Source organism: Diadema antillarum, unplaced genomic scaffold (assembly GCF_040938485.1).
Source record: "Diadema antillarum isolate AM-2024a unplaced genomic scaffold, OU_Dant_1.0 seq00001519_RagTag, whole genome shotgun sequence".
In the NCBI taxonomy this organism is placed as follows: Eukaryota; Metazoa; Echinodermata; class Echinoidea; order Diadematoida; family Diadematidae; genus Diadema; species Diadema antillarum.
This window is the reverse complement of record NW_027272251.1, coordinates 27,097-54,268: the sequence shown is the minus strand read 5'-3', so window position 1 is coordinate 54,268 and position 27,172 is coordinate 27,097. Positions and strand designations below refer to the sequence as shown.

The 27,172-nt window shown below is 39.6% G+C and overlaps 1 protein-coding gene across 1 annotated transcript in view; it reads right to left on the bottom strand.

Annotated features, from left to right (window-relative positions):
- The window catches only part of LOC139710287 (metabotropic glutamate receptor 1-like), a 160,413-nt gene extending 133,704 nt beyond the window's left edge, over window positions 1-26,709 (bottom strand). Inside the window, exon 1 of the mRNA XM_071622214.1 lies at window positions 25,456-26,709. Within this exon, the coding sequence (XP_071478315.1) occupies window positions 25,456-26,227 (772 nt within the window). The 5' untranslated portion in view covers window positions 26,228-26,709. The remainder of the gene's footprint in view (window positions 1-25,455) is intronic.
- Between the last annotated feature and the right edge of the window lie 463 nt (window positions 26,710-27,172).

Below are 27,172 nucleotides of genomic sequence, written 5' to 3'. Positions count from 1 at the left end.
CTATTTGAACGCCACATGGTTGCTCTGCACGATGTTTGAATGTTTTTAACGTCTTTCCATTTTGAATGTTCGTTAATGAATGAAATGTTAAAGACGGTGCCTTCGCGTAGTACGAAACAGTTGTAATCCAACAGCCCATGAGACAGTTGTATTAACATTCGACATTCCCTCTCTTATTGCAATTGCGCACTTTGAGTACACATGCAGCAACAGTGCTTGTGATGTGTACAGAAGGGTCGCCTTTATCAAGGTCTTCTCCATGTGCGGTTCTGTATGATTGCTGATACGTTTCTGCTGTACATTGTGTAAAGGCAATGAAGAAACAAATATTTTATTAACAACTGATGTTTATGTATATGTATGGCTCCAACAATGTGTGTACATATACATGTACATGTATGTTCATGTACAATGATAATACAGGAATCAATAAATCAAAATTAAATCAAATCAAATTCACCAAAAATGAACAACATACCTGCAAAGCATAGATGAACAGGTGACTAGCCACTGTCACTCGACTAATAGAGGGAGTACATTACACAATTTTAAAAAGACATTTTCTCTCTTTTTTTTTCAAAGCAATGTAAATGTGATTTCCTTTATAGCAAAATTGGTGAGAAGTATCACATGAAACATATTTCCAAAATTTCAAGGGAATTTATGACCACGGCGACGCGAAATCCTCTCAGCGAAATTATTCTGATTTCTAAGTGCTGAGATGATCTTATTCTACATAGTCCTCTATTCCTATAACGTGCTATGCAAGCTAGGAGTTTCTAGACCGGGGTATAACCCCAAGATTACATCATGATTAACTGTGGAACAGAGCCTCGGAGTGGAAGCTGATATCGGGCTAATGCGCTCACTGTTGAGTTGCCTCCAGAAACACAGCGGGACGCCGAATGGTTAAATTGCCAGAACATGACGCCCCAATTAAAATAAATGTGCTTTTAATAGGATAATAATGTGTCAGATTGAATCATTACTTTACGATCTTCCAGCCCTGGATTCATTAGCTTCAAGCAAGACTATTAAGCCTATATCCATTAGCAGCACTGAAGTAATTCACAGTTGATGTGCAATGATGATTATAGAAGAAAGAATCATGCTCATTATGACACGATAATGTGGCAGGCCAGTATCCCAAGTCTTCAATCCTTGAATGTTTTTTGAGGACATATTCACCTCTTCGTCAGTCATACACTCTTATTTCTGCGGCGTCAAAAATAACTCGGAAAGTGTGAAATATGACTCGGAAATGGCGCCAGCTGGGAGTCAACTCCTTCCGAGTGAAAGCTACTCGGACTTCCGAGTCAAATGATTTCACTCGGATTCCGAGTCACTTTCCGAGTCATTTCTGTGGCGTCAAATTAACTCGGAAAATGTCAAATTTGACTCGGAAATGGGGTCACTTAGGTGCAAAATGACACGGATTTCCGAATCAAAAGATCACAATTTCACTCTGATACGGTGTCGTTACCCGCATTGTAAGTAACCCATTTTGGTGTAGTAATTACTCGAATTTGGTGTGCACTTTTCTAGAGGAATGCGGAATGGAGGAATACATAGGAGTTTTCATCGGTGAGTACCCACCTCATTCACAACACTCATAACACTCATAACACTCATATAAATAATTACCTGACAGTCAGTTTTATTTGGGGCAAAATGAACTTTCGACACGGACACATTGACTGGAAATGGCGTAGCCAGAGGCGGCCGTACGGCAAATCGTACCTTTTGTACGTAGCCCTGGGCTATATGCTATACGTTAGAACCAATCTGCAATAGATGTGAACCTACCTAGCTACACCTCCACTGTACATGCATGGAACCTACCCGTATGGTACGATGAAACTACGCGAAGGGGTGGATTGAAACTTATTTATTACATGTTATTAGAATAGGTAGGTTCATAATTGGTTCTAACGTATAGCATATAGCCCAGACTACGTACAAAAGGTACGAGCTACCGTACGGTCGCCTACGGCTACGCCATTACCAGTCAATGTGTCCGTGTCGAAAGTTCATTTTGCCCTAAATGAAACTGACTGTTTAGACCATGTTTCAGGCAATTATTTATATGAGTGTTGTGAATGAGGTGGGTACTCACCGATGAAAACTCCTATGTATTCCTCCATTCCGCATTCCTCTAGAAAAGTGCACACAAAATTGTCCATCTTGAAGACAAAAAAGTTGCAAGACATCCTGCGGCCGCGGCGGATCGTCGAGAAATGACGCTTCTTTTTTTTTTCGCGGGGTACTACGTCACACATGACATGTTTTGTCCAATTGTAGCGCGCGTATGTCATGTACACCGCGCTGGGTATTTCTGATGTGACTCTGCGCAGGTGTAAAAAGTCTGATAACCAAAATGATAACTCGGATTTGAGTCAGAAGTACACGGTTGGTGTTAAATTTACACGGATCGGAGTGAAAAATTTTTGACTCGGATTCAGAGTTGAAATTTAGACTCGGCAGACATAAGAGTGTACTAATTGTGACCTTGCACCTCAAAACAAACAAAAAGTCGCCAGACATGAATTTTTAGTTAAGACCATATTCTGAAAGAGCAGACTTTAAGCTTTAAAATGATGTATAACTCAAATCAAATGGACTCTCCTAACCTATCTAAATATTGGAAAGAAAGCACAAACTCAGGAAGAGTGTGAACTGAGAAAAGAGGCTCTAAAGTACAATGTCTATTCAAGCGCTTAATCTTTACCAAACCGTGCTGGCTGTGCGATGAATGGGACAAAAAAACAGGAAGTAAACCACCAGAGTGACAACAATGAAGGGATTATCACATTAAACTGAAATTAAACATGCCTCATTAACACATACTGTCCATAATTAGTGCCAACTTTCAAAGCAGTAGCACTATTCTTTCAAAAGTTATTAGAGTTGAAACTGAAGAGTGTGGACAAGGTTTTTCAGAAATAAAAAATGGGATTCTAAAGACACACCTAATCACACTATTCTACCAAAAATGTTCGAGATAAACTGCTAAAAAAACACACTTTCCTGCCCGTTTTATGATACCAAATTTTAGCATAATGTAAAAGAAGACCCGCTCTTTCAGAAAATATGAAAAAGTCAAGTTCGGCTGGGTTGACCCATTTCACTTATTTTCAGTCCTCACGCAAAATCAGTGTGTGCGACTTTATGTTCGTTTTGAGGTGCACAGTCACAATTACTGTTTCAATCCATATAATACAATTGGCAGGCATGACTTGATGCTATATTGGGCAAACACTGGAAAGCTTTCTGGTCGCCATCCGAGCTACCTTTATCATCAGAATGTGCCAATTGTTTATTTGAATACGTCAGTAAAAACCTATGTAATATTCGACGGCGAGATATAGAATGTTTGCGATGGTATACGCCATTGTCATCCGACGAGCTGCGCACTCGTTGATGGCACCCAGCTACCCAGTGGACCGGTTTACCAAACATAATAGTTAAATCAAGTTTACTGATTACTTTACTGTTATAACATTTTTTTTTTTTTGCCTGCTACCATTCTTTAATTGGTGAAATTCCCAAAATCACATTGCCAGGAGATGAAATGAACAATGTTCACGTAGACGCGGCTGCTAGAATAAAATGCTATTATAATTAAAGTGTTTCTATACCGATAACATGACTACGATTGGGGTTTTACTACATACTCTTAAATACTTTATAATAATGTGCAAAGGTATTATACACAGCCAACCTCGCCCAAGTCGACCGCACACAAAGCAAAAAAAATACCAAACAAAAATAATAGAAATGGCTCCGTCGAGGAAAAAAATCTACCGGCTCAGAATAGATAAAAATATGTGTTCATTGTGTTGTATAAGTCGAAATTAATGTAAATCAAAGGATCTGCTCAGAATGGATGAAAACGTGTGTCCATTCTATTATATGAATCGAAATTCATGTAAATCAAAGGACACCCTCCACTCCCATTGGATTTAACTTAGGCGAGGTTAACTGCATGTATACAACTCTATACCCAGAGACGGAGACGGAGTATGAAAATGTTTTGTCAGCAGTACACCATGGATTGAACGGAATGATTTTATTAGTATCGTTGAAAACGTTGATGACACAAAAAGTGTCTCCTTATTGTAACTTGTAGTAGTGATAACCATGTAGTGTAGAACTCCCTATTACAAGCAGTTTGACAAGTAACGTCAAATGATAAATACAAGATGCAGTTATCAGAATGCACACCTCCTGACTGTCTGATCTGTAACTTCTAGGGAATCAATTGATTAAATAGGGTAACTGAACTGGTGGCATGCGGCTATATTTCTCTAACGTATCATATTCACTGAGACAAATAGAAAGAGAGTTTGTTGACACCTAAGAAAGGATGTCACACCTAAGAAAGGATGTCCTTTGAAAGGCTTTGGTAAAGTAGATGACAAGGTCTGTCGACTGGGTATAATGGCTCGTGTGCTAAATTAGCGGAAATCCAACAGCGCTCACAGTACTAATGTAAACATGGTAAACGTGCCTTAACATGTATACAATTATCAATCAAGAATGCCTCCCCTTTAATAAAAACAGCTATTCTCGTATTCATCGATCAAGCCCATTGGCTATGCCTGCTTTGTATATTTCTGATTATTTGTTATATATTCCAAAGGTGTTACTCAACTGCTCCATACTTGCCTTCTTTATATCAATTTTATAACACAATGCTTATTCCCCTCGTCCTTACAACGGAAATACAAGGTGGCGGCATCGGAAGTCGCGTTTACAAGAGCTCTATTCTCTCTCTCTCTCTCTCTCTCTCTTTCTCTCTCTCTTTCTCCGAAACACATACACACACAGCTGCACACACATACGCACACACACACTTCTCCCCCTTATGTTCTAGATATCTTCAGGTCATCATTATGTGTCTCTCCGGTATGTGCTCTGAGTCTGTCTGTTCTATTCGTCTACAAAAAGGCCTATACCTGTCCAACTCTCGATATTTCGTAATTTCTATCACTCTCGTCCTATGTTTATCAACCAATATCATTGGAATAACTTCAACTAATGTGTTAAAAATGAATTAGAAATCATGTTCATTTGTCATTATAGCATATTCGCCTTCAGAGCTAGTCCGTCGACGGCATTTCAATTAAGTGCAGAGGATAGCTATTAATGACAGAACTTTTTACAACAGCTCCATTCAGCGGCGCTTGGGATAAAGCCTGCGATAGTTGCACTTATCATATTTAATACATGCCTGAGGTTTTCACGAAATTCCGATAGCTCCATAGCGTCATCCAGCACCAGTTGTCTACATTATGAGACACCCAATAATGCTTTTGAGTTCATTGTTATTACATGACCAGGCCTGCTGATAGGCAAGCAAACTCTCTGTGACAACGCACATGCTGACTCTTAACTCATTGTGGATTGATGGATTATTGATTGATTGATTGATTGATTGATTGATTGATTGATTGATTGATTGATTGATTGATTGATTGATCGATTGACTGATTATTGACTGATTTACTGATTGATTGATGAATATTGATTGATGAATTGATTGACTGGTTGATCGATCGATTGATTGATTGATTGATTGAGCCATTGAGCGATCGATTGACTGACTGACAGACTGACTGATTGTTTTAAATCTATTTCTGAAGGGTTTGGTTTCAAGTAGTAATGTTTTGGCGTCATATAAACTTTTTTAAAAAATCACTTAAGGAATTTAACTGCAATGCCAACAACCGACAACGAGAGGAAAGGAGCTTTCCGAGATTTCCAGTATCATCATCATAGGATGGGATCTCATGGTCAAAATGTTGTTTGTCATCAAAACTTTAGGCCTTATACGTATCTCGAAGGCGAAAGACATAAAACCTATCTCGTCATTTTTTTTTTTATGCTGTAATACAGGCATCTTGATACTTTATATAGGCAACATAATGAAATAAGAAGTTACACAGATACGGCATAAGATATGTTATATATTATAGTTATGCACACTTCTACATTGTCTCATCTTCAACTTGTACGGGGTCAATCAATCAAATAAGGTAACTTGAAGTCGTATATTATAGCTTTTCCCATTCAGTTTCAAACTTTTTTCATTCAATTTCACAAATTTTTACTTCAATTTTGTCGCAGGATGTCGGGAATAGGCCAATCTTACTTTCAAATTCGTCTTTCGTCGTTCATTTTCAAATATAGTCCATTCAATTTATCCATTTGGCATACATTTTCGTCGTTTACAGTTCAAATTCGTCAGTCTCACTCGCAGCACTCAAAAAAGCAGGATCGATTTCGTCTTTTGTCAATCATTTTCGTTAAATTTTCATTCATATTCGTCTCATATCTCTATCCGGTGTGATTTTCCAGTCATTCATGTATTTTTTTTTCTGTAACCGTTCAGATTTTACATTCAGGAGTTACCATACACACAAGTGCCCCCCCCCCCCCACACACACACACACACAGAATTACAGATACAGACACACACACAAGCAATCCGAGTACACACTGATACAAACAGACGTACCGTCTCGCAAACGAAAACACTGACAAACGATTTCTAGGCAAACATGATTAAAGACCAAATTTAAGTGTAGAATTGTAGCCTGTTTAATATCAAAGAATGGATACAAGTCATAATTATGTTTGCTGCTTTCCAGGGTACAAAATGTAAAATTTGCGTCATGCATTATGATGCGAAAGCCTGAACATTACGAGTTAAAGTTCAAAAGGTGACACTGAAATACTGTCCTGGGTTATGACTTTTGACTGTCGTTTATCCTTCAATCAATTTTGGTTGGCAGTCATGTTTTTCGTGTGTATTGTCTAAGCAAATGGTTAGGGAATAATGTGTAACGATACAATTTAATGTGTAGCGATACAATTTACTAGAGAAAGTAAAAATATGTCGGCTTACAGTTGGTTCACCATCAAAATAAAGAATCGACAACATCTAACTAATTTGATGAAAAAATTCATGAAATTGTGTGAACAAAAACGAATTTGATCTTCACATTGTGCGATCCGTCAGCGGGAGGGATGAATTTGAATGACAATTGACGATTCTGAATGCTATGACTTCGAAAATGTTTGACGAAAAACGAATTACAATGACAATTGACGAAATTGAAGTTAGGATTTGCGTTCCACGTGCTTCTCGGGACGAAATTGGTTAATAAATCTTTGAAATTGAATGACAAAAGTAAAACCCTATAATAACAATGTATCAATATTCCTGACCTTGCAGACATGAAATGCGAAACTTCCCATCGTCTGTGCGTACAGAGATTCACAAATATAGGAAATGGCTATATGGCAGGAGTACCTTATTTTATATAAAAAGTTGTTGAACTAATACATCTTACATGGTAGCTAAAGAGCACTATAAAATATCAGGGACATTGGACTGATGATTCCCTTATGAGTGTTATGCTTTAAAATAATGAGCTTTGAACAGACAACCGATTGGCAAAGAGTTAACTTAATCGTATGGTGTGACAGTTGTTTCCCTCAATTGCATTATGTCTTCATTGAAAAGAAAGCGGACACATAACTGCCGATCTACGCCCTTCATTCTTATTTCCTGCTACAATGTCTTGCATGATATTTAACACCACAAGAAAGTTTGTCAGGGATACTGCGTGCTCGCTCGGCATGAATCAGCGTGACGGAATGAGTGACTTGAGAGCACCCACAGTACTATTTACAGTCTCGTTTATTGGCTAATGTTCTTTTCCTCTCTTCTTTTTTTCTGTGCACCTCTGCCCGGCACGCAGAACATTGCGATCTGATTCATACGATTGTGGAAAAGTGCAATCACCCCATTCCATTTTGACAACACTGCCACTTCCTACCCCACTTCCGTCCTATTTCTATTCAATCATAATCGACTAGACGACTTTAAACTTGCCTCTATCGCTATGGAACGGACGGCCCGCCTTCGCGACGCCAACATACCCAATATACGATGTTGAATTTGCGATTATTACGCTGTTCTCTCTTCATTAAAGAGTTTGAAGAAGGGCACACAGGCAAACGCCATCAGGCGTCTTGGCAAGATATATGAGAAAAAACCAAGGATGACTTTGTCATGTTTCCGTTCATTGGTCTCTCTGGAAGACATGAAATGGTCTACCGTCAATTCTTTAATTTTGTCACTCAAGCATTTTACTATTGACGACATCAAAATGGACATTAGCACTGCAAACGTGGCGACATAAAAGGCACTTCCATTTTCATTGTGACGAACTTTCATCGCTCATTTTACCATAATGATTATATTCCCAGAGAGCATAGTAATGTTGGTGTAGGCCCTACTATCCCTTATGAGATTAATATTAAAATGTATTAAAAAAACCCACTTTATGTGCACTTACACGCGCAATTTGTTCAGATCCAAAACGGGCTCATTTGAGAAAGTGTTCATCATAACTTAGGATTTTGGGCTCGAAAACGTGACACCATTGTTAAACATTGTACTACACCAAAAGCAAAACTTTCCCATTTACAAGGTTTACTCAAGCTACAAACAGTCTAGCAGAGGGAGTCAGCCGACCGTCGAATATATTATTTTAGGAAAAAGGGTTTTGCGCTGTGGGACAGGCAAATGCATTGAGCATTGTCTGAAGTCAGAGAAAGGCTTTTCGTGTCTGCTGGTGCGACGAAATTGGACCACATTTTCATAATCCAGTTTTAGAACAATAATTGCAATTTCAGCCACTTTTGCAGTTACCATTGTCTCCAGCCAATTAATCATATGAATTGTGATCACAACTGCGATCATGCGTTACAGTTGCTTTGGCAACTGCATGCAATACATGGTTATGCTTTATCTGATTTCATTATTTTTGATGTATATCATATGGAGAGAAATTATTGTACTTGTATATACTTGATGCTTAAACAGCATTTGCAGACCAGTTTCAGTTAATTTGAAATTAAAGAGTAAAATTTAGTAAGCACAAAAGTAAAAAATGTTATCAAAATTGAATGAAATTAGGTTTGGGCAAATAAGTTTCGCCAATTTTCACAAAATATCTCTCTAACAGTCATTGACAGTTGAAATTGATAATCAAGCAAATGAGTGAGTTAGATGACGTCATCACCTCACAATGTGCCAAAAAGTTGTACATAAATCCTTGTAATTTACTTTCGTTCATGATGATTTGTTGTTGTTGTTGTTGTTCAAACGCAATGTGCCCCAATTTAAAATCATTTCATCTTATTTCAATCATTCTGACTTATCATTATTTCGAAGAAATTCACGCAGGATTAAAATTACGTGTTACACTTTCATAGCTGAAAATTTGATTTTATATTAATACACAATTTATTGTACGCAATATATAAAATGTTGAGGGGTGATGACATCATCAACTTACTCATTTGCATATTCATATCAACTGTTCGAGAACTGTAAAAAAAGGATAGCGAAACTCCACAATTTTATCCAGTTTTGATGAAATCTTTACCGTTGTCAGTGGTTGTGGTTATGGAATTGTCCCCCTTCTTTCAGATTATTCTTCATGGTTCACGATTGCCCTTTTACACGGAACACTTGGGCCCCGTTTCACTCTTTTTTCCATCTCTGAGTCCTTACCTGTAGACTGCTAAACAGAGGAGTCGCTTTTAATTGTAAACAGCAAAACATTATTCAGCTTGCGCGATGTTAACGTGCAAGACCGAACAAATGTTGAAAGGGAATTTCACTGCATCAATTTAAAAATGGTGAAAAGCACAGTCATGAAGTACGATTGCATTACTCAGTATACGGATTTTAATACCCACAATGATGCTATTCAGAGACTGATGGGCTCGGATCTAAGGCGACAATATTGAGCTTTCAGAACCGGGGGGTGTTTCATAAAGCTGTTCGTAAAGTTACGAAAGACTTACGAGCGACTGGTGATCAGTTCTTGTGCTGAATTATGGAAATTCTGATAAGTATAGCACATCAGAACTGATCACCAGTCGCACGTAAGTTGTTCGTAACTTTACGAACAGCTTTATGAAACAGGGCCCAGGTATAAATGTTAAATGTACACGGAAGGTGACGTCAGGCACTTTTTGATGGAGCAAAATTATTAAAGCAGTCACGCTGTGATGACCAATTGACCAGTATAATCTTTGGAAAAGTAGAGCAACCAGACTGAGCAAGATTTTAATTCTTCACCTCAGACAATAAGGACAAATCTTCAGAAGACTTATTTGAAAGTAAATGTATAATAACTCAACATATAAGGTTGCTTGTCACAAAACTTCAGAAATTTCTTGCATTGCACAAGAACTTTATTCTCTGCAACTTTCCGATGAGAAAAAAAACGCGATTCAGAACCAACACTTTGCTCGCATTGAAAATGAAGATGAAAGAAACGAAGAGAGTTTGCTGTTTAATAGTCTGCTTACTGTATTCTGTTGCGCCATTCTAACTAAATTTCTGTCAATTAGGGTTGCATTGCTTATGATTATTTCATTAACCCGTAATCGAAATACCAGTTTCGACCTTTTCTGCGGGGAAAATCGAAGGAGGAAGAAAATTAAATTGTTTGTATGGAAAAATTACAGAAATCTCACATCACTCAAGCAGGTCTTAATTGACTGGAATTAAAAGTTTCATTATGGCGTCAACGTCTTACTCAAGCACAACGACAAACATCACCGCTTTATGTTCATATTGAAAGGTCTATATTACTCTCAGAAGAACAGCCCTCATTGCCATCTTCAATATCTTTTATAGACGTCATAAATAGCTTACATCGAAGCGCATTTTGCAGATTTGCGGAACGTCATACCAATCAATGTGTGGTAGCTTGTACAGTCGCTTACAAAATAATGATTGTTGTTATTCTGTAGTGCGAAATACCGTGTTAATTTCCGAGCTTTTGCACAATAAGGCAACGAACTTAATATCGTTTTATAACATTATTGAGCACGGAGTCTAATAAAGATCGTCAGTCAATTGCATTATATGTTTCAAACATCTCAGAGCTTTAGAGTCAAAGAAACCATGAGTAATTTGCAGCAATCCTTTGTAATAAAGATATCAGGACGGTAATCTAAAAGACATTCCGTATAATGTTCAGACTGATGTGTTTCTTCAAGGACCATCAACCGTAAAAAATAAACATTGAATTCAACGCATGAACTAATTACGTATTAGCCTTTAACACAAGACCAAGCAGACAATACAGCTGTATATAAGTTCAGTTCAGTTCAGTTCAGTTCAGTTCAGTTCAGTTCAGTTCAGTTCAGTTCAGTTCAGTTCAGTTCAGTTCAGTAAGTTTTATTTCAGTTAGTGATGCTGCCCTGAACTGGATCCGCAACTTGGATATTAACCTATATGAGGCTATAAACCCCGCACCACCCCGTTGTACCGCATCATACAGTGTACGACAGCAGAAGAAGCATAAAACCAAAGTTATTAAAGTGAAGCTACTATATACACGATATAAGATGAACATTAACTTTAACAGAAGTCACGTAATGCACTGTTTCGTACTAACATATTTCTTATTTCCTGCCGTCGTTTTTTTTTATTTCATTCTCACCAAAGTTTTCTTTTTTTTTTAAATATTAAAGGCCGTGTCACACCTTTCCGGGCAAGCCTTGCGTGCGACCTGCGAAGAACAATTTTTACTACCCGGAGGTCCCCGCAGATGACCCGCACATGACAGCATAGCACATTATCTCACCCGTAGTCGCCCGGAGGTGCGCCCGCGAATCCTTTTTACCCGCAACCATGTTTATATACACGATATAGGCCCGGGCAAGCTACGAGGCTACGAGGGCTTGTTGCGTGTGGGGATTTTCCAGCATACAGGACAATTTCTGAGCCGCGGACAAGGATTTGGGCGAGTTTTGCATGTGTCTTACATGCTGGACACGTTCTACTTAAGTTCTACTTGCGGGTATTCTGTGTGTCCTGCATGCCAGGAGCGTGGAAAGGGGGCTGACAACTCAGTGAAGGAATTCCTCTAAAGAAACGGCAGAAGTCCCACAGAATGTCATTATCTTGGCCGCAGAGATGAGATGGGGACTGCGAAATACCTGCGTGGGAATTGCCTGCGAGGTGCTGCTGCCAAGGGCCTCCTGGCGTTCTGCGTGGACCTCTGAGGGCAATCCCCGCGACTCACCGGAAAAAGTTTTCGTCATGCTCAAAACTTGGCTGCGGGTAAATTGGACTTGCGTGCGCTCCTCCGGCCAACTACGGGCGAGATACGCGCTAGGTACTGTCAGATGCGGACCGTCTGCGGAGAGCTCCAGGTAGCAAATTTGTTTTCCCGCAAGTCAACCGCAAAACTTCCCCAGATACGGTATGACAAGGCCTTGAGTATGCTCAAAACTTGTTCCGAGTGACTCGCGGGGATTTGCCCGCAGAGGTACACGCAGAACACCAGTAGGAGACCCTTACCGGCAGCACCTCGCAGGCAACTCCAATGCAGGTACTTCGCAGTACCCGTAAGTCGCTCGTAACCGAACACGGATCGGTTTCAAAGCTCTCACGCAGGTCACACGCAATACGCGCAAGTAAAAGGTAAGTAGCACGAGTCTAGCAGGTAAGACACAAGTGCGAAACTCGCAAACATTCTTGTCCGCCGGCAGAAAATTCTCCTGCGTGCTGGAAAATCCCTACTCGCAACAAGCCCGCGTAGCTTGCCCGAGGGTGTGACACGGCCTTTAAATTTTATTAAGTTGACTGAAACAAGGATCAGGCTTTCATTCTATGTCCATGTAGTTATGTAAGTTAGAGGTGGCGATCATTCGGCGTTCTCAGATCCATTGTATTTCGAGTTTGTTACTTTTTTTAAATCATAGATATTTGACATTAAAGCATGTAAATAAGGAGATTATGGAGTTTATAAACTCACTCATTTAAACCTAAGCACAGTTTCTGTTTTGTTTTTTCGAAAGTGAGAAAAATAAACCTCAGATAAGCTGACACTTTGGGGGATGTTTTAAAACCTTCAATGTAAATTGATACGACTTCGACAAAATACTGAAGACATCATTTAAAAAAAAATAAAGATGAAACTTTGGGGGCAAATATGAGTTGCTCTTCAAGTTGCCGCGTGTTACATTAAAAGGGAAGGCTAGCAACTGATCAGTGGGAATCAGTGGAAATGCTGGGAGATGATTGTTCCAATCCTTATGGGATTCATTCAAGAGTTCATTGTATATCTGTTGTTGTGTGAAAATGAAATGCTTCAGAATGGTCTCATATTCAAGTAATGTGCAGTGTAATGCTTCCAGGTTAGCGTCCCTGGTCAGTGACGGAGCATTAATCTGCACATTACTTGAATATGAGACTGTTCTGAAGCAAATCATTTTCACACAACAATAGATATACAGTGAACTCTTGAATGAATCCCATAAGGATTGGAACAATCATCTCCCAGCATTTCCACTGATTCCCACTGATCAGTTACTAGCCTTCCCCTTTAACAGTAGTAAATGTAAAATCGTTAAAAAAATATAAATTTTATATATATATATATATATATATATATATATATATATATATTTGTATATATACACGAATACGGGCACAAATACGCGTTAACAGCACAACACACACACACACACACACACACACACACACACACACACACACACACACACAAGGGGAAATGCCGAAGTTCTCCCTCCTTGCTTTTGATAGTTCTTTATTTGTGTCTACCTTTATCTACCACGCAGAACCGAGTCCTTTGATCGAGAATGAGGTACTGAGTGTTCAATGGGTAACGCGATACTGGTTTAAATCACGGATAATGCAATCCCTCCGCAACCCTCTTGATGCATCGAGGTCAAGCACACCAGCCTCATCCGCAGCACTTCCTTAGCAACCGGACATTATGGGGATTTTTGTTTTCTTTCAGAATATATTTCTGTATTTTTTTTTTCTGTTTTACTTACACCGTTGAAATGTTCCTTTTCTGATATCTCATTAATAGAAGGTCAACAAGATGCAGTAACAACTATTATGTGAATAACATTCGGATTATCAAATTTTCACCTGGTAGGCCGAAGAAACCCACAATTGTACCATTGACCTGGTAGTTAAATCACCGTCAAAACAGTCTTTTATTGTTAACTTTGCATACTTTATTGGCAGAAGAGACGCACAACAGCTTACTGTGAGACCAAAATATTAAAAAAAAACATTTATGTACAATAATGATTCAGGGGCATACACAGTATTACATTTACACTTACATGAAAAGACGGAAGTGCGAAGCCACTCAGTCTTTAAATTGAGGTTGTTTGATATAAAGTCAAATTTTGAGAAGGAACAGGGGACTTTTCATTAAAATCAGATATAGATTAAGTTTTGGAGTTTTAACGAATATCTTGTTATCACAGCGTTATTCCACATATTTCTTAGGCATACGTGTACATTTGGAAAATTTGACGATTTTTGCAGGCGTACCAGAACTATGTTTTGGCTTTAAACATGGAGTATCTTTATTGTCCATCAAAAGTCACTAGAAATGCCTCAAGATAGTATTTGCCTGACAAACAGAAATGTCAGTTTTAGCGGTAATGACAATCTGCAGAGAATAGTCTGTATTTTCCATCCGACACACATGGGCAGACTCACTCTCGGTGATATGGTGCATGGTTTTAAGGATAATTATGCAGTGATACCTCGGCAACGCATTGGTACCTTAATGTACCCTCCCTGTCAAAGGATTATTTCCTGAAACGCCATCAAATGTGAAAAAGATTTTTTCCCCTTTTTTTATAAGTTTCTTTTTAATTTTGTATGGCTAATAGGCACCATCATAATCAATGCATGTGAGTATGAATGCCAACGTGACACGGAGAATGTGAAATGATGCGGATTACAAGGGCATCGGAGGGAGAATGGATGCATTAGTAGGAGAAGAGAGCGTTGGGAGTCAGAATAAGAGTGATAACCCTCATCAATAATAATAATACTGCTGGTTCCATTACCAGCAAACAAGTCTTCTGTTGTGGGGATGGGTGAGAGTCCCAGCAGCTAGCTCTACCGCCAATCATTCGCCAATTATGTCCGGGCGACGTGCTACCAGTTATTCCAGACGGTTCCGTTTAATCATTTCCCTCATGATCTACCGTTGGTGATGCTTTCTGATCAACTCGTAATTGATGAGGAAAATTAATCATTTTATCTCCCTACCCCCTCCCCCCCCCTTCCCCAAACTTTAACCTACCCTACTTTGTTGCACGATAACTGAGAGCGGAGTAAGCGATCGAGGATGATCGTCCGGATCGGAGGGGGAGGGGGGGAGAGGAGAAAATGGGAGAAAGGAGGAGGGAGAAATTAAGGGGGAGGGAGAAGAGAAGGGGTGGAGAGGATGAGGAGTGGAAGGAGGGCGAGTAATATGAGGAGAGTAGAACTTGAGATGTGTGACCTTGAGAAAATAAGCTGAAGCTTAACATGTTTGGAGTTTGATGCCGAAAACTTGCACTGTTGTTCTCCCCTCCGGAGAAATCATCGAAAATGTTTGCGTGCTAATTTCGAGGGGAAATATGCTTGATAAACCAGCTGAGTAGAATCTTTGGAAAAGTGGATTCGTCCCCCCCCCCCCTCCGTTGATCTGTGCAAAAAGAAAAAATCTCCTCTGTATTAGATCTAATCCTGAAAACTGCCCCCTCGCAACGTGAGCATTGTAATGTCTTCTATTCCCCCGTAAGGAAAAGGACTATCACATACCTGGACAGAGATAGTTTTCTAAGAACAGCACTTTCTATTCTGTGGCACGTCTTTATGTATGACGAGTTTGATTACAAAATGAATTAACTACGTTCTTGTCATTGTGAAATATTTGCAATTAATCTTGCTTTAAAAAAATCATAAGACAATAATATGGAGTATCCTTTAATAAGCAACAACAAAAACAACAAATACGCCTTTCTTATGCAACAAGTGAGGTATCAGTGGACAGGTATTACTCTACTCCACCTGAGTGATGGATGAACTTTAAAATGTTTCAAAATGGCGCTTCCATAACTGCAACGAAACAACTGAAATCGTTTGCATGCCTATATTTGATGCAGCATTTATGCATGCATTATATCGCAAGACTTTTCAGATGATCCCGTCATGCTGTAACAGGGGAATTTCAATGATTTATAGGCATTGTCCACAGACACATTGTTGGCTGTTCATCCCACATTCATCATGATAATCATAATGAAAAGCGCTTAATCATACCAAGGACATTCGGATGCCGACTCCACATCATATTGTACATGTCCTACATATTCGCCTCAGTATTCTACATGCGGCAACGATCGTGTCACTTATGAATGGCGTGAAGCCATGACGGGCGAGTTTATCTCTATGGGGATACCTCTTTGAAAACGTGGACTTCCCATTGGTCTCAAAACTGTCTCCATACGCAATACATGTACGATAAAAGCTATTTCCTTCTGTTCATTTTCCTTGTAATACCCCTCCCCCCCCCCCTCTCTCTCTCTCTCTCTCTCTCTCTCTCTCTCTCTCTCTCTCCTATGTCATGTAGGCCACACACGGCGGTATCTTTGCATATAGTAAAAGAAATTATGGGCTCATTGTGTCTACGCTTTTAGAATTTACTGACATGCACTTTTTCAAACATCCAAACAATACTTAACGGGCAAGTTCACCTTTATGATTATGCATGTGGATAGAGTAAATGCAGCAATATTAGCAAAACACATCAGTGAAAGTTTGAGGAAAATCAGAAAAGCTGTTCAAAAGTTATGAATTTTTTCCACAAAGTTTCGGTGCGGCCATCTCTGGATGAGAAAACTAAGGACTACAGTTTGTGATGTCACATGCGTAGAACGATACAAACCTGTCTCTTTCAAGAAACAAAAAATAAAAACAAACAAGCAAAAACAGGGGGAACAATATCACCCTTAATATACGTCAGTAACAAGTCGAGAGAATCTGTATTACTTTTCTCCAAAAATGAAATTTTGCGGAATTCTCTAAATTTCCCTTATCGTTCTACATATGGGACATCACAAAATGTAGTAGTCTTTTCATCAAGCAGTGGCTGCACTAAAACTTTAGAAAATTGTTAGTTTTGAAAGGATTGTCCAATTTTCCTCAATTTTTTACTATGATAATGTGTTTTACTAATATTGCTGCATTCAGGCAGTCCACATGTAAATTAGATTGTCCTTTAATTGTTCCTTTCAAAAAAATTGATGAAATATAGCCTTCTCCCTTACTTTTGGAGATCATCTCGCATTTATGTCACACCAACAGCATCACATACCTATCTTTAACCCCCCCCCCCCCCCAGCATTTAAACAGAAGTCCCTGAACAGGCCTTACCGCGACACGGCCGTGACAACGTCAGGAGAAAAACAAAACAAAACAAAACAAAATGCAGGAGAGAGCGAGGGGTACACTGCAAAAAGTCCGGTGTTAAATAGTGAACACCGAGCTGGTGTTAAATTTTCGGTGCTCATTTATGGTGTTAAATTAACACCTCCGGGTGTCATTTCCAAATTTTAAACTGTTTTTTGAAGAGTTTCTTAGTAACTGCACTTTTTGTTGATTCTTAATTAGAACAAGACGATCAAGAATTTTACATTAAAATACTAGATTTTTGAAAAAATGTGAAAATAAATTTACACCAAAGTAACACCAGCTGGTGTGGTCTCTTATTGAAGCTGGACGGGTGTTAAACCATTGATATTAACACCAACAAATATCAAATCAACACCATGTGGTGTCATTTTTGAATTAACACCATTACAGTGTCAAAATAACACCAGGTACAGTGTCAAATTAACACCACGAAGTGTCAGGTGAACACTTTTCAACACCTTCACAGTGCATTTTTAACACCTGTGGGTGTGGTCCTTTATTGAAGTTTGACCGGTGTTAGATTTAACACCCGTGGTGTTAAATCTAACACCGATGTTTTACAGTGTACCGTTTTAACAGACGCACGCCGAAAACCGACTCCGGGCATAGTTTCAACGAAGGGGGTGTGCAGCCCTACTGCTGCGACTACCCCGCCCACGGACCAGCGCCGCGTGTCTGTAAACAAAACATGGTTTTACAATCACTGATCTAAACATACCCTGAGATCAGTGGTTACAATCCATGCACGGATCGGCGTGCGGTGTGTCAATCATTCTGTTATTGCAATGTTGCGCATGATTATACGTGTTTAGTGTATAAAATGAATGCTACGGCAGTTGCGTTCCAGTCGGAGGTTTATCCGGGTAATGTCGGGGTAATGTCGGGGTAATGTCAGGGTAATGTCAGGGTAAAGTCAGGGCAATGTCGCGGTAGTTAACCTAGCTGGCATGGGTAGTCTTTGGTAAAAGTTCCCGCGATAATTAACGTCCGAGCAACATTTTGCGGGTTTAAAAAAAAATTAATAGATAAAAATGAAAATAAAAAAGTTACCCGGACACCACCCGGGCGTTGTCGCGGTAACAATTAAGGCTCTGTTATACTACAGGGTTTTAGACGCATGAGCAAGAAGAACAAGAACGACAAATTTCGGGACGTTTGAGCGTGTAAATATCGAATAAAAAGCAAAAGGCATTTCTAAACTATTCATTCACTATACGAATCGGAAGTGGCGGAAAAAAACCCCCAGGAACACATGTAACGATTTCCCGCTCAAAAACGTATTCCCCGGTAGATTTCTAAATCGGGAATAGTTTTGATGAAAACTTAAACATTAGTACAGGTACATGATCGTCTAGTTTCGCATAAAGATTCATAGCAGACTATCATTATTATACTGATACAGTGTATTACATACTATGAAGCAATGGCCCGGAAAACATATGGTCAATCTGATTATAAAATCATTATTATATGGGGCGACAGTTTCAGAAAAGTCTGCAAGCTTAAGTTGTTGAAATGCTTGGTTCATATCAGAGAGTAAAACTGCGTACTACTTTCGCAACATCATTATTCGTTACATAGTTTAGGGTGATACATTTGGGAGAAAGACAGGTATATCTGTACTATACGCGAAAGTGAAGAGAGAGGAAAAAAACATGGACATGGCAGACACAAATGGCAAAAGCTTTGAGTGAATGTTAGATGAGCACAACGTAGGAAGATAGATGCTTCGGAGATAAGAATTGTGATGAATAGGTAGCACTGTGGCATCTTAACCTAGCTACTATGCATTCATGTCGGTGGATCCATTCAGTTGTTATGGAACTTTTGATGAATGGCTTCACAGATGAGTACTAATAGTCGATATGGTGATGATCAAAAGAAACGCGTACAGCAATGTTGTTAACAAGACCCTGTGTATACTTATGGTATATGAATAATGTATTTCATCTTGTTTATTCCAAATTCGACAATTCATACCTTCTTCTATCATTGCGCTGATGGACAACTTATTGTGAGCTCGTGTGTGGGCGTGTCAGAGAATATTGGCGTTGGGATATAATACCACGTGAGACATTCGGAGGTTGTCTACATATTAATATGTCCTCGTATGCTTTCACGGATAAATTATGTGCGGCGGTTCCATTCCGTCAATGTGCGTAATGGTTGGACTCCGCTATAGTTCGTCATATTCAAGAAAATGTACGCTTGATTATCAGTTAAGTCTGAATATAAACTCGAAGTGCAAACGACATGCTATCGAAGCCATCTTTAAAGAAGAAAAAAATTAAGAACTAGATCCGTCAAGAATTTGGATCAACATGCAACTACGTCCACAATCAATAAAGAATAATGACCATTAGACTCATTTGAATATGCAAAAGTCACTTTGTACTCTATTTTGTTTATATGCAAATGTCATATTGTACACTTTTGTCGGAAATGAAATAAATGAAATGAAATGAAATGAACGTAATGAAATTAGACACTCCATAAACGCACTTTGACATTATTTAATCATGTGCACTAAAACGCAAGTGATTTGCTTCGTTTTCTTTCTTTTTACTTTGTTTTATTTTGCAGTATTTGCTTTCAAAACTGAAACTGCTATAAGAATAGCCAACAATGCAGTCATGTGGGTATAGGCAAACATTATAATGACAAGTACAGATGAAGACCTCAATGTGGTTACATACAATTTCCTTTTTCCGCGGTAAGTGTGGTGGTCTATTTCTTTGTAATGTTTGGCTTTTCTGTTTATTTTACAAAGAATACCATGAAAGTGAAAATGATGCAGGCGATAATGTACTTTCGACAACTTCGAGATAGCCTGTTTGGCTAAACCGCGATTTCTAAATCATTTGTCGGCCGATTTTAATGATAATTCGTGCAGATGATCGACAAGCTACATCGAGGTCAAAATATTACTGTGTGCAATACGAAACGTGAAGGTGATAATGTTCGTCTTCGGCATCCCATCATTTGAAGGGTCTAGGGCAATTAAACCCCCTTCCCCTCCCCCTAATCCTAATCCTAATCTCTATACTATATATACTGAAAATCCCTAGTATCCCCCTGTCACTGTGAATGCTTTCATGAAGAAAATGACTTTAATGATCATAGTTTCATAGGAACAAACTGAAATGAATTTGATATTATTAACTGCACCTAAAGCCATAATGTAGGAGGAAGCCATCCGTGTGTTAACACCGTCAACGTCTAACATTATCTATGGACATGATTGTGTTCACTACAGTATTTCCATGTGTTTTAGTCCGGGGTCTGATTAATCCATCTGTACAAGACAAGATGTATCCCATCCTAATCGGACACTTCATAAAATCTAATTAACTTACTCAATTCATGTAATTACTAAAACCATTGTACAGCATCGCAACAGAATCGAAGCACTGAATATTATGCGAAGCTTTCTAAAAAGAATAAGTACAAAACGTAATTAGTGGTTGGCATCAGGACGGCAAACGTTAAATGGATATGGTATTAGTAAAGCGAGATGAAGTAAATTAAAAACTATATGGAATCCAAGACTATAGAAGCTACATTGTTCGAGAAATGAATTCTGTTATCATTTTTATTATTTGACCATTGTCAGACTGATTATCGCTGAATTTTTCATGCATTATTACATGATGTCCAAGTCACCTGACATTAAAACGTCACATCATCATTAAGAACCAGTTATCATTAAGGTCATATCGTCAGGTTGCACTCCGACTCACGAAGGTTCATCACTGGCCCCTCTCTGCACCAACCACCCCCCCCCCCCCCCCCCCCCCCCCACCTCATTCTCATCCCCATTCTCTCTCCCGCTTCTTCCCTGGCATCGCCAGGACAACAGATCCAAGACGGAGAGTTTTTCTTACTCCCACTCATCAAGTGTGTGATTAGTTTCAGTTTAAAGGGATTGTGATAGTTTTGGCCGAGATGGGGGATACAGATTGTCATTTTTTTTGCGAAATAATAAATAGAAACCACTTATGAAATAGTAAAGAGCATACAATTCCGACAGGAATTCAAAATGTATTTGATGAAAATTGGCTTTGAAAATGGCTGAGATATCAAAAAAAAAGCAAGGTAAAACAAAGTGTTCCTGATAAAACGTTGGTCCCACCTTTTATTAGGACCTCTTTGTTTATGTTTTGGATAACACAGCCATTTCAAAACCGATTTTTCATCAGATGAACTTGGAATTCCTCTTAGAATTGTACGTTCTTTCACATTTCACACGTGATTTTTAATTATCTCGCAAGAAGTTACAATCTGAATTTTACATCTCAACCAACTATATAATCCCTTTAAAGTCACTCCCCCGCAAAGATCAAAAGAATGTACACACACACACACACACACACACACACACACACAAAATGTTCAGATTTCTTGTGCCAAGCAATGCCAAGAAGAAGGATCGATGCACCATATCCCTCCCCTTCCTCTCCCTCCCTTTATTACATATTGTATGATGTGATGATGACGCGACGACATGCCGACATTGCAATGCCCTGGGGAAACATCACTGTAAAAATCAGAAACATACTTCTCAAATTGTTGAAAGATTTTTTTTTTTGAGAGAGAGCTCTCATGTGTAGTCAGCGCATGGATAAAAGAACAGAAAAATACATGTATATGTACATAACAAACTCCGGAGAGTATTTGAGTATTTGACAGTGAAATGAAATGGGATGCGATATGAGAGTTAAATGAAATGTTGAATAGGAATATGAGTTGCATATGAGAAGAAATTGAATAAGTGATTATCGGCGTTTCAGACATCGCGTAACAAATTTTGCGCGAAGATTTCGCCCTCAGGCGTGGCGTATGCTTTGATTTTGTCCTTCACGTTATAACAAGCGGTAACCATATTGCATGAAAACTGCGGTGATATTCTACCTTAGGTGTTCTTCAGAGAAGGTATCGCATAATAACAAGGTTCGATTTTAGCCATCCCAGTACGGATGCCTGCAGAGAAAATACTATACACTTCAGTATCGTTGTTTCCTTTGTAATGCCGCTTTATCACATCTCTACGGTGAAACGAGGCGAATATGAACAGATAACAGCACCTACCCGCAGTATCCGACTAATTATTAATGCTGTTGGATTATGTCAGCATTTCCACGAAATGGCACAATGGACCAGGCATGAAAAATAGATGGGTGAAAATACTTTTCATGGTTATTGTGCCCGTGTTAAACAGGCATTTCACCATAACATTGATACCGAACGACACTATCATCAAGGTATAAATCTATTCGATTTTTAAAACATTGCTTGCCAGCTATAACAACTGTGGGTTTTCAAAATCATATTTTGAAAGCCCCCAGTTTTCTTCTTCATATTATGAAGAAAAGATGATTCAGTGGGATATGCAATGAGTCAGGGGTATTGCTATGTCAGTGCATAAATCAACTATTATTAGGCATACTGAAGCCCCCCCCCCCCCCTTCTGACTGAAATATACATTTACATAAAAAGAACACGTAAAGCGTACTGGTCTGTAACTTTGTGAGTTTCCCAGAATCTCGAAGGAAATGTATGCACCAGTTTGATTCTTCAAACTAAAATTGCTGTTTACGCCATTTTCAGGAGGTGGAAATGATAAACTGAGTGTATTGATTGATCGCTAAACAATACACAGTTTGAGGATGCATTCAAGATATGTACGGAAGCGGGAACGGTGGGCGGATTAATGTTGCAGGAAACCATAAATCTCGACGACTTTCTAACTGTGCCATTAATGCGCTGGCAATAAAAACTACAATTCACCGCAGTGGTAAATCCCGAGAGGTCGAGAAGAATAAAGAGGGGAAAGTTCCAGAAATCGAAAGTTATCAATGCCTTTTGAAGAAAAAAAATGCAGTGTAACCCTGTCTATCCCCAGGGATGAGACGTATTGCTCTTTCTGGAGGGGCTATGGGATAGCGATTATTATGACGTCATACAGGGGATAAATACATCACAGTGAAATGCCCGTCTCACCTGCTCCATTTCCGCGTTCATTACCAGCGCTGTACATTATAAGCGAGCTGACTGCTGTAAGCATCTTCAGCCAAAAAACTGCATACGTATGTATTCACAAGCACATTGTGCCTACGGGTGATCTATTCAACGCACCTGCTCCTATAAGATTTGCGTTAATTGTTCCTAGATTGGGCTCGCCTCGGGGTGAATATAGGTCAGGCTTTGGGTGTTACCCGGACGACCTTTTTGAGCAAACTTTCATAGGTAGGCATGGTAAAAAAAAAAAATAATAATAATAACACAGCAGGATTCTTAAACAATAAATTGTTGAATTATGTTCTGATACGTAATTGCGGCAAGGACATGCGCTTCGAGGGAGACTGCCCTTTTCTGTTTTCAGTTCAAAATAGTGTATGGGTTGCGTGATTTTCTACGTGATTTTATGAGAAAAAAAAAGAGAGAAATCGCATGAAGTAAGAATAACTTTTTATCAAATGCAATACCTTCGCAACAAACAAGTTTATTTAAGAAATAAAACTTTAATGAGACTATCCCGACACAGCAACAACTATAAGCGCGAGAGTTATAGTTTTAGTTATTAGAATGTTCACTAAATTGTACATGGCCCATTAAACATGTTGAATGTCATGCTCTCTTTACAATTTCCTGAGATTGAAGTACGCACTGATTCGATTTTTCGAATAACCGCCCAACACCCTCCCCTTCATACGATGTTCACAAATACAAAGAATTTTTAAAAATCCGAAGAAGGGTATAGGATCTTTTCTGTTCTTCACTGCAGAGAGGATACGTGTTAGATATTATCAGAAGCGTGTTAAAATGGAATTTCCCACTTCGACGTGCCTGTCACGTTTCATGCGCAGTCTTATTCAGTCGATCGAGCGCTGAAGGCCCATTGTCTTCCGGGCACGTACGCTGCCAGGTGCCAAATTCGCCCAAGTTCATTTAAGTTGTAACATTCATGATGTTGAATACAGAACTCTTCCTGGCTTTTCCTTGATGTGATTGGGAAGCATGTAAAGTCAATACAACATCGCATTTTATACGCGGCATAGTATACGATGATCAATGTGTTGTACACAAATAGATACGTAAAATATTCTGCAGGGAATATCCTACTCGAGTTGATTGCAAACTTATAATGCATTGTGGTCCGGATTGTGGTCCTTTTGTACGGCAATATTTTCCGATGTTGCCCCACCCCTTAAATCGAAGCAAGGCAACATCAAAAGTTTGTCTGACTTTCTTTGTCTAACATCAAATGTGATACTAAAAACAAGAATGTGTAACTGATTGACAAATTGCCCTACATCGACGTAAAAAAGCACGAAATTGATAAGTGTTTTCGTAGTAGCCATGATGAAAAATCATGGGCGTATAACGTACTCGAGCAGGATTCGAACCTACGACCTCCTGATCTCCGGACAGGCGTCATCTCCACTAGACCACCGACCTTACGCCCGACAGCAAGTGTTGGTTTTAATTCTTATAGCATTCAGCGGGTGCTGCGTAATTATTCAAATTTATGAAATTCTTCCGTCGAGATGTTTTTATTGCAACCGATTGACAAATTGCCCTACATCGACGAAGAATGTGTAATATGAAATATTGTCGGCAGTTTCAGTGTTATGTCGAAAACCAGGCACAAGCTGGGTTAGTGTTAACCCTATAATATCTTTAGGAGGTGGTATTATCAGATGGCGTTGTTGCTCACTGGCGACTTTTTCATGACAATCTCGAACTCTTAAACACTGTTGTCTTGTCGTCTCATGGCGACAGAAAAGTGACTTCTTTGAGAACAGATACCCACGTCCACACTGCAAGACCGAAGTTTCAATAAAGTTTGACGCGCCTAGCAACGAACGCAGGTGGTATACGTAACACGAGTACATCAGTGTTTATGTGCAATTAAAAAACAAACAAACACACACGTCCATCCAATGTCTATCAACTACAGTATCTATTTGAGCATGTTGAAACACAAAGGCAAAGCCACAAGCCGGAATAGGCATATCATGGAAGTGGCTTACTATTAAACCAATCATTCACAGACACGTTAGATATAGATAGGAATACGTGCCATATAATATTTATGAAATCACCACACTTACCTAGAGTGTGAATTGCCGAGACAAATGTCCAGTTATATCTCAGTATAATATCCACCATTGCTTGGGCCTGCAGGGTATCAGATGGGCATACTCGTAGGAAGTATTCGAAGAGCGTCTTGTCGCTAAGGTCCCGACTGGTCGCCGAGTAGGCCACTTGAGGGATGTTGAACAACTGCAAGAGATTCTGGACTTGGATCGCTACGGCGCTAGAGCCTGGTCCTATCACTGCTGCAATGGGTTTGCGTTCGATCGAGGTACGCTTCGCAACGGCACTAAGACCGATTTCTCCGGGATCCAGGGCAAGTCCATCGGGAACCGCGCACTCAAGCCTCGAGTCCCTGGTCGAAGAGGACGTCTCGAGATTGTCGCTGACAAATTGGAGACTCTGTTCCAGGGCTACGGATGGGTACCAGCACGAATCTCGAATCTCACAGCCCAGTTTGACTTCGGGCAGGATAGCTGGGTCCTTATTGATTTTCTCCAGAGTGTGTAGCATGACCTCCACGCGGTGAATGCCGTACTGCTCCCGTATCTCCCCGCAGCGTCGGGCAGTGGCCTGCTCCTTCTTCGGTGGAATGTTGTGTACGGAGAATAAAGCCCCGATGATGAGATCGCCGTCCATTCGTAGGACCTTCCGTTTGACGGTCGACGCCGATAACGCGGTGGGGACGACGAGCGAGACCACGACCACGGCTACGCAGAAGCCAACAACGGAACGACGTATCGCATCGGGCCAGCATGCACACCAAAGCTCCATCATAGCAGTCAACATGAAGAAAGTCTGAAACTCGAAAACTGAGAGTTGACTTCATACAACTAGCTTAGCATGATAAAAACAAACGTTTCAAACGCCTTCCTTTCGGCAGCATTCGTGGGGGGAGAAGATCGAACACATCAAGAAACTAAAACAGCCGCAGGAGGATCATGGCAATGTATCTCTAGTTGATCTCTAGCAATCTGCATGTCATAATGTGCTTCGAAGTTCCTAGCAAATGGTAATCCACGTCGAACTTAAAAAGACGAAGGTGATGATGATCCGCTAGAATCCTTTGAGTAAATTTTGGAGAGACAACAGCTACAAGTGTCAATATCCAACAATATGTTTAATATCCTGATAGGTAAAAACTCCACAGCGGCTACAATCTATCATTATCAACAATGTTGCCTGTAGGGATGTCTTCCAAATATGAATGGAGAGGGGAAAAAATTAATCCACAACTACAACAGTTCGTCACCTTACCACCTTGCTGCCGTACCGACCGACGCCGGTATGTAGTGCAGGTAAAAAACTGTTCGTCGGGCGCTTTGGTTTTTTTTGACAGGATATATCTTTACTGTCGTCTGCTCGCTTTCAGGACGATCCTGATTGGCTGAGAACTTGGGCACTGGACATTATGCACAGCGCAATCGCGTGGGAGCTCACACTTGCCCACAGCTGCGGAGCACTCATTACAATGATATCGCACTGAAGAGGGCGACATGCTAATCTAATGATAGAGTTACCCAGGCAGCTGCGTTACCAGGTAGCAACGCAAGCGCTATATCACAGACGTGATTGAATCAAAAAAGAAAAAATGATAATAAAATCATAATAATAATAATAATAATAATAATAATAATAATAATAATAATAATATTGCTGCTAATAATGATAAAAAATTATGAATAAAATAAAATAAAAAATAACAACGATCTGCGAACCACGAGAATATAAAGG